Genomic DNA, 8,970 nt, shown 5'->3' on the forward strand with positions numbered 1-8,970 from the left:
ATTGATTTCTTGGATGTTAGACTAGAGAAAGACCATTTGAATAAGATTGTGACTAGTAGGTTTAGAAAATCATGTCATAGAAATAATTTGTTACATCATCAGGGTTTATATCCACCCCAGATATGTAAGAATATCATACGTGGTCAGGCCCTACAGACATGTTTGAGGGAGAAGTTAATGTTATGCAACATGATCTGCAGGACAGGGGATATTCTACCCACATATTGGCTAGAGGATTGTCTGACATCAATACTGCCAGAATTGGGAGAGGTAAACCTTATTTTTAGGGAAGGTTTTGGCAGATGGTGGTAAAGATTCTGCTGGTACTCCATCTGGCTTTTGTATGGCAGGGGTACCTGTCACTATAACACATTCCTGTAATGTTAGTTCCATATTTATTTATTTTATTTTACATTTGTTTACCGGGATAGTCTGACTGGACACATGTCCATTTACAGTGGAGGCCCGGGTAGAAAAGCTCCAGATTCAGTACAGAAAAACAAATAGTTGTACAATATGATAACAATATGATCATCTATACAGAAGCAAAAAAAATGACAATAGATAAAAATACAACTTTTGATACAAAAAACAAAATTAGACACTAGATAAAAAATACAGCTTTTGGTACAGAAACAGAAATCAACGCTAGATAAGCATTATAACAGACTATAGAGACAGAGACTACTTAGAAATTAATTAGTGTAAGTTTAGCATGAGCTAGTATAACTATTAGAAACTTGAGTAAAAAATAAAATTCCTGATACTGTATAAAAAATTACAGTGGGGAATAATTGGATATGAAGCTATCTGGAGCAGTAGAAACAGTGAAGATTAGCTAATGCATGGACATAGCCAGGAATTCATGAGTTTTTGAACAGCGTAATAGTGGGGGCAGAAGATAAAGCAGGGAGAAGGTTATTCCAGGATTTAGCTACGTTATGGGAGAATAGGGCTTTACCTGCATTGTTGTTAGCCTTAGAGATACAAAGGAGTGATTTGTCAGTGCAGCGAAGGGAACGATTTGATTTGTAGGGCGTGAGTAGGTGACTTAGTGCCGGGGTTCTATCAGGATATCTCACAATATTGTAGGCAATGATTAGTTGATGGTAATTGAGTAGTTGGGGAAATTCTAGCCATTGTAGTTCCTTTAGAGCCTGACAGTGATGGGTTCTGAAAGTGCAGTTATTAGCGAACTTGGCAATTCTGTTGTAACATGTCACAAGTCTAGCAAGATCGTGTTTTCTGATATGGGTAAGAATTGGTGCCGCATACATTAGAGTGGACGATAGATGGGTTTGGGTTAGGAAGATTCTCACTTTTTTTTGAGAGAAAGTTTTTGTGTTTGTATAGTGTTCCCATTTTTTTATGGACTTTTTTGATGGTATGTGAGATGTGGACATCAAACTGTAGGTTTTTGTCAATTTCTACATCCAGTAGCTTGGTGTTTTCAGAGGGGGTGATGATAGTACCATTTTTGGATGTGATTGAGAAGGATAGAGAGGTAGGAATAGATTTGTTGGGGGTGAAAAGAACCAATTTAGTCTTTTTGGGATTTAGGATAAGTTGGATCTGAATAATTCAACTTTCCAGTAAACTAAAGGAAACCGGAGTGAGTTGTTGTAATGTAGTAAGTGAGGGTGCAGAGCAGATAAGAGTCGAATCATCTGTGTACTGTATGAGTGTAGCAGGGTGGGTGGAGGTATGAAGATTGTTAGTAAAAATTGATAAAAGAAGAGGACCTAATATAGAGCCTTGTGGTACACCTATGTTTATTGGGAGCAGAGGAGATAGTAAACCTTGCCATTGGACAGACTGCTGCCTATCTGACAGATAATTTTTAAACCTGGCAATAGCTGAAGGGGCAAGGGCTAGAGAGGCAAGGGTGTCTAGAAGTAGGGAGTGTGAGACTATGTCAGATGCTTTTGAGAGGTTTAAAAATATAGCAGATACAAAGTTGTTGTTGTTTCTGTGTTGGTTTACCAGGTAAGTAAAAGAGAGAAAAGCAGTTATTGTGCTATGGTATTGTTGAAATCCATATTGTGTGGAGGAGAAAAGATTGTGTGAGTTTAGGAAATTCATTACTTGATAGTATGTACATTTTTCGAGTAGTTTAGATAGAGGGGATAGAATCGCACTTGGACAATAATTAGAGAAGTCATAGGAATTACCACCTTTGTGAAGTGGAATAATATGTGAAGCTACATATATATATATATATATATATATATATATATATATATATATATATATATATATATATATATACACACACACACACATATACGCACACACATGTATATATGTTACATATGTAACATTATTGAGAGGAATTGGTACGTTCTTACCTCTGACCCTTCCATTAATGGTATGATTGGTTTTAAATGATTGGTTTTAAATCCTCTTTTAGATTTAGAAGTAAGAAGACATTTAAATGGCTCTTATGTTATGAGAAAAGAAATCCACCACATTATATGGAATTTCAGTGTGGTAGCTGTAATTTTTCTTTGTTTCTGGATAGTGATATTAGTGGTAGGGTATATAAAGCTGCTAAGAGATATTTTATCAGGGTACCAGCCAATTGCCTTACTAAGCATTTAGTTTATTTGGCCCAATGTCAGTTATGCAAACAAATTTATGTAGGGAAGACAGACCACTGTTTTAAAGATAGGTTTAGGGAACATGTTAGAGACATTAGACAGGAATGTTTTAAATTCCCTTGCTAAGCATGACATGGATATGGGTGTTGATTATTATTTTAAGTTTAAACCAATTGAGACTATTACACTAGGAGAGAGACTGGGGGATGTCAGGAATATTACAGAGAATAGGGAATTATATTGGATACTGAATTTATTTATTTATTTTTTATTTTATTTTATTTTACATTTGTTGACCGGGATGGTCCGACTGGATACATGTCCATTTTCAGCGGAGGCCCGGGGAGAAAAGCTCCACAGAGGAAAAAGTTACATTTTCAATTATATACAGATCAGTACACTACCTAATGCAAATACATAAAATTCGAGGTTCTCGAGGTTCACATAAACAGAATTAGAGATACACATAAATACATCACAATTGTTTTAGATACATTGTAGTTGATATTCTAGGTTGATATCCCATTGCTTATAGAGTCAAGTCAGGCAATGGGGAGCTTGACTTCATAAGTACCCGTGATGGTGGAATTTAGGGGTGTGAGCTTACAAATTATTTGGACTAAGGGGACGAAAAAAACATCTAGTCAAACAGGTGGAGAATACTACTAGTTGGGTGTCAGAGAGAACTAGTCTGGGTTGCTACATGGGCACAGCCAATGTTCTTTAAAAAATTGTTTAAGATTGTTTTTGAATAGATATTGGGATGTAGTAAGTCTTAATTTATTGGGGAGGGAGTTCCAGACTTTACCTATAGAGTTAGCAAAGAGGGCTTCTCCGGCAGCGTTGTTGGATTTGATGGTTTGGACCAGGACTCTATGTGAGGAGCGAAGACAGCTAAGATTAGAGTATGGGGTAATAAGATTTTGCAAGGAGGGGGTTTTATCTGGTTGCTTAATAATTTTAAACGCTTCTGTGAGTTGGTTTAGTTTGAGAAGATTAGATAATTCTAGCCAGTCAAGTTTACTTAGGTTAATGCAGTGGTGAGTTCTGTAAGGACCACCTACTACAAATCTGGCGATGTGATTATAGGCAGCAGAGAGTTTATTGATCTCGCTTTTGTTAAGGAATGAAAGCACAGGAGAGGCATACAGTAATGTGGAAAGTAGATGCGTACGGGAGATGGTTAGCTTGGCAGTAGGGGTTAGAAAGTTTTTAATTCTATACAAGGAACCAAGTTTCTTATTTACAGTCTTTATGGTTTGACTGATATGCATATCAAATCTAAGCCTACTATCAATAGTGACTCCTAATAGTATAGTGTTGGTAACAGGCTCAATCATGATACCATTATTAGATTGCACGAAGAATGGACAATTATTGGAATGGGCTGTGGGTTGGACTGATGGACTAACTGAGGTGGGAAGAAATACTAGTAACTTGTTTTTTTTTGGATTTAGAATGAGTTTCCTTTCTGAGAGCCACTTTTCAACTATGGTAAAACAGTTTTGGGTTGTTACTTGTAGGTCGGAGGAGGGAGATATCCGAGCAAATCAATGTGGAATCATCTGCATACTGGATGCAGGTGGCCTTAGGGATGACTAAGTAAAGGTCGTTTATGAATACAGAGAAGAGAAGAGGACCAAGTATGGAGCCTTGAGGGACCCCTATGGTATTTGGCAATAGTTGAGAGATCTTATTTTCCCATCGAACTGCTTGTTGTCTTCCAGAGAGGTAAGCTTTGAACCAGTTAAGAGCCGGGTAATCAAGGTAAAAGGATTCAAGAGTGTGAAGTAGTAGTTGGTGGTTGACCATGTCAAAGGCTTTTGACAAGAATTTACAAACAGATAGGGACAAAGGTTTGAATGGTAAGGTCTTTTTAAGATCCAATTTGAAACAGAGAAGGTATTATTGTCTCAAGTAATGTTTTTAATTAATTACGTTTTAGGAATCCTATTGGCTTGAAGAGTATATTTATTGTGTGTGCACTGTGTTTCTTTATGCTCTGAAGAAGCAGTTTCCTGCAAAAGTGCTTATCACGTTTTATTTTTGTGTGTTTTATTGTGTTTTATTAAACTTCTCTGCCAATGCAGCATTATTTCTCTTTTTCTGCATACTTTGTTATTGGGAACTTGGCTAATGTGCTCCATTAGTTTTATTATTTTTTATTTATAGTGCTAAATTACGTACCTTTAGATTAAGGGCAAAGGCTTCAAATTAGGGGCAGTTTTTAACTATAGGTACTGCAGATTTCGAACATTGGTAGACAGATAATGCAAGTTAACACATTTTTTCTAAAGAAAAAGAAAGCTGTAACTGTAATAGTTATCTGTTGTAGATAATTCACAATTTGTTTTTTTAAATTATGAATTTCTGGTAGGACAGTGTAAAGTCTGATCAAAATCAAGAATGTGTCTGAAAGTCAGTGACAGTTGAGAGGTAATCAGAGATGGGCAATTAAGTATGGCAGGCTGCCAGTTAGGAATTATCATTTGGTTAGTGTGACCACTTTGTATAATGTTGTTTAAGCTGGCCTGGACTGTTTTGAGTCATCAACCAATTTTTTTTTTTTTAATTTATTTAACATTTGTTGACTGGGAAAGTTCAACTAGGACAGAGACTATTTTCAGCAAAGGCCCAGGGAGAAATGCTCCAGAAACATGTCTTGGGAATGTGGGAGGAAACCCACATGAATGCAGGGAGGACATGTAGTCTCTGCACAGAAGGCACCCCAGCCAAAAATCATACCAGAGAACCTCTTGCTGTGAGGCAACAACATTAACTGCTGCACCGCTGCACCACCCCAATGATCTTTTCTGACAAGTAAGTGTTTATGTTCTGCACTTAAATGAAACATGCTATTTTAAAATTAATTTTATAAAGAAGGAGAAAAGCCAGATCAATTTCAAAAATATATATTTTATATATTTGGTGCCTTGAGTTATCCTTGCTAGCTAAATGCAGTTTACTGCTTTTATTGTCTGCTTGCTTCTATCTTGCAGCATTGTTGAGTTGAGGTGACATGTTCAGTGTCACTTATTTTATCTTTCAGGCTTGCAATTTGCCTTCTTGTGTATCAAAAATTAAAGTATTTTAACCTCAATACAACATAAACAATTGTAGAACAACATGCCATGCTTCTCTGTAGGAAATTATGCAATGCTTTATCTATACTGTGTCTTCTAATGATAAACTTGCCTTTGGCCACAGACACCATGGCTTATGTGGAAGTATTTTTATGTGTAAGCTTGTTGGCTCAGTATTTGCAGAGAGATTAAACTCTAACTAGGATCCCAGTGACCCAGGTGTGACTACTGACCTGAGCACAGGAGGAGCTGATAGGTGGAGGAATATGTGCAGTGTGGTGGATTCAGATCATCTCTCTCAAAGGAGGAGGGAGGTGATGTGCTGAGGTATGCTTTAGCTCAGTGATGGTTAACCTATGACGTGTGTTAAAGGTGACACGCCATGACATTTTGAGTGGCACACCAGCTTTCAGCAACACCTGAGTTACCACAAAGAAGCTGCTTTTGCATTTGTTGCTTGTGTGAAGTGCATTGAATTATTTTGTGCCAGGAGCCAGTTCAGCAACACTGCTGCAGATGTAAGGAAGTTATTAACCTCAAAGACTATTTTGGTATACTTGCTCGATAGAGTCTGCAAAGGGCAGTGTTGACATTGTTTTCTCTTTGTGGTTGCACTTCTGCAAAGGGAAAGTAGTCTGCATTTCTAGGAGTTTGCTGTTTTACATTCCTCTCAATTGCCTCTCTTAATCCCTCCTAAAACTGACAACTTTTAAAACTTAATGACAATAATTAGATTTATAGACTAATTGTACTTCAGAAACTGTATATTGATTCACATTCATTTTCGACTGTCACTGTCTCATATTAATAGTACTAGTAGTTTAAAACTGTCCATGTCTCTTATTTCTAGATTTGTCCCTGATTCTGTTGAGATTTATCTCTGATGTATTGAGACCCATACTATTTTCATATATTTATTTATTTGATTTAATTTTTTTTTGGGGGGGGGGGGTGACACGCAAGCAGAGTCAAGTTAGGCATTTTCCAAATTTTTGACACACCGAACCCAAAGAGTTCACCATCACTGCTTTAGCTAGTGCCTGTATAGACTAGGGGTTGAATGAGGTGTGACCTGTAATTTTAATAGTAATTAGGGGAGTATTACCTCAGAGGTGAGGAAGATTCCCCACTACTCCCCATTGTGGCTACATGTAACATGTCATCATCATGCCTGAGGTAAGGATGTGGTCTTACCATTGGGTTCACTAGTTAAATATATCTTGGAAGCCCCTGCAAATCCATTTTTGTCTGTTGTCAAGAGGTACCAATAGCCTTGCTTGACTAAGTTCTACTCATCAGAGTGGTGATATTAATCTGGAAAGTGGCACGTTAGGAGAATCCCCAATTGCAGTGGCAAGGGCAGAACAGAAAAGTCAAGCATGCAGCAGATCTGAAGTCACATGTAACAGATATTTCCAAGCCAGTTCTGGGTGGAAATAACTGCAAAAAAAGTAATTATGTATAAAATAAGAAATGCATGTACCTGCTTGTTAAAAGTTGCACTTTCTGACATCATTACAGTTAAATTTCCAGGCACCAAAACTTACATTGACCCAGAAACCTATGAGGATCCCAACAGAGCTGTCCATCAATTTGCCAAGGAACTGGATGCCTCTTGCATTAAGATCGAGAAGGTGATTGGTGCAGGTGAGAATTTTTCTGCTTTATTTTATTGCTTTTTAGACATTATTAAAGAAAAAAGAGAGCAGTACAACAAATTTACCGTGTAAAGTTGTTGTGATATGTGTTCATTCTCTGAAGTGAGAGAAAATTTTGTATTTTTTATGCATAGACCAGGTTTTCAATTCCTGATTATAGTAATACGGTAATATGTAGAAATATTTGACAGACAGTGAGGACAGATGCTACACAAATGGTTTAAACAAATAAGAAATAATTATGGAAACACACTACCTAGAAATGATAGCCATGCTGGCAAACCACAGTGAAAGTAGATGTATGTGTGGGAGCATTACTGCAGAGTCACATTTGTGCTATTACATATTTTGATTTTGAGGAAAGGGGGCAATGGCTATGGTATAAACAAAAAAATGTACTCTTCTAGACTGGAACAGTCTAATATTAATGGGCTAGATCAGAGGCATAGCTAGAGAGGGGCAGATACTGCATTTGCTAAAGAGCTTCAGCTCTTCATCTTTCCTTGTGTGGTCTAGTACTGTACTGGCATTCAGAACTGAATAGTGAATGCTGTTATTGTTTTTTCTGTCAGGGCTGAAGCTTCAATAATATATTCATAGCAGCTGGTTTGCTATAGTTTAAAGATGAAAAAGTACCCTTTTTTTTCTTTTTGCTGTTTATTTTACAGTTGAAGGGACATAGATCAAGGAAAATGGACCTGGCCTGCTTCTTTGCAAAGGAGTGCCAGACTGGGAGATGGACCTTTTTTTCTTTCTTTGTTCTTCAACTCAGAGTTGAGGGATGCCAGAAGAAGGTATGGCACCAGGAAGTAGATGTCTAATCTATTACTCTGGGGGAGGTGCCTAGATCTTGATCAGAGCATGGATGGGTCTGAGAATTTTAATTAAAAAACATTTATTTCTTGCTCACCATCTTTTAGTTTCTAGACTACATCTTAGTACCTTGTATGGTACTCACTACAAACATTGCTACATGTAGCTGTGCATAAAATTTTCAGTTTCATTTGGGTTGTGAGTACCAGTGTTATTAAAGTGCAACATTTGGTTTTGCTATTTATGTTATTTATCTTGTTCATTTATTTATTTGTCTTGCCATTGAAATTCTACGTTATATAAAATATTGTTTTGCTGGTTCATTATTACTTACAAGAAAGTTAAGTGGCCTATAGCAGAGAAGCAGGGTATTAGATGTGTTATACTTTCAGTGCTGGTTTACCAACATCACACACACATTGTAAATCAGCCACTCCCACCCATAAAATGCAAGTCGTAATTTTGTCATTCATATCATCAGTTGTACAGTACATATGATGTCACAGTCACTTCATTCAGCGTGTGTCTTCTTCATTTCTGTAATAAATGTAGACTCCAGTGATATTTTGTGATGGGCTTTTGTTATTTATCTTTGCATATAGGGTTTTGTAGGATGTGTATACATAATGATCCTGCTGATTTTGTATCCATATTTTTGTTCTTTTTTATCTTCCCTTTCCAGCCACTTTAGCAAATCACATACCCCCCCCCCCCACACTGATTCATTCATTCCCTTATTAATCATTTTTTTCTGCTATGTATCTAATCTCCATTGTCCATTTTTGCAGACCTTTCAGGGAGCAATGTGCAGATGTT

The 8,970-nt window shown here is 37.0% G+C and overlaps 1 protein-coding gene across 2 annotated transcripts in view; it reads left to right on the top strand.

Moving 5' to 3' along the window:
* The window catches only part of EPHA7 (EPH receptor A7), a 1,106,961-nt gene that overhangs the window by 933,577 nt on the left and 164,414 nt on the right, over positions 1-8,970 (top strand). The window contains exon 10 of one of the 2 annotated variants that reach the window (XM_044067616.1): positions 7,205-7,330. In XM_044067616.1, the coding sequence (XP_043923551.1) occupies positions 7,205-7,330 (126 nt within the window). The remainder of the gene's footprint in view (positions 1-7,204; positions 7,331-8,970) is intronic. The other variant, XM_044067624.1, reaches the window with a different exon arrangement.

This window comes from Protopterus annectens, chromosome 1.part0 (genome assembly GCF_019279795.1).
Source record: "Protopterus annectens isolate FY-2018-M chromosome 1.part0, PAN1.0, whole genome shotgun sequence".
Lineage (NCBI taxonomy): Eukaryota > Metazoa > Chordata > Ceratodontiformes > Protopteridae > Protopterus > Protopterus annectens.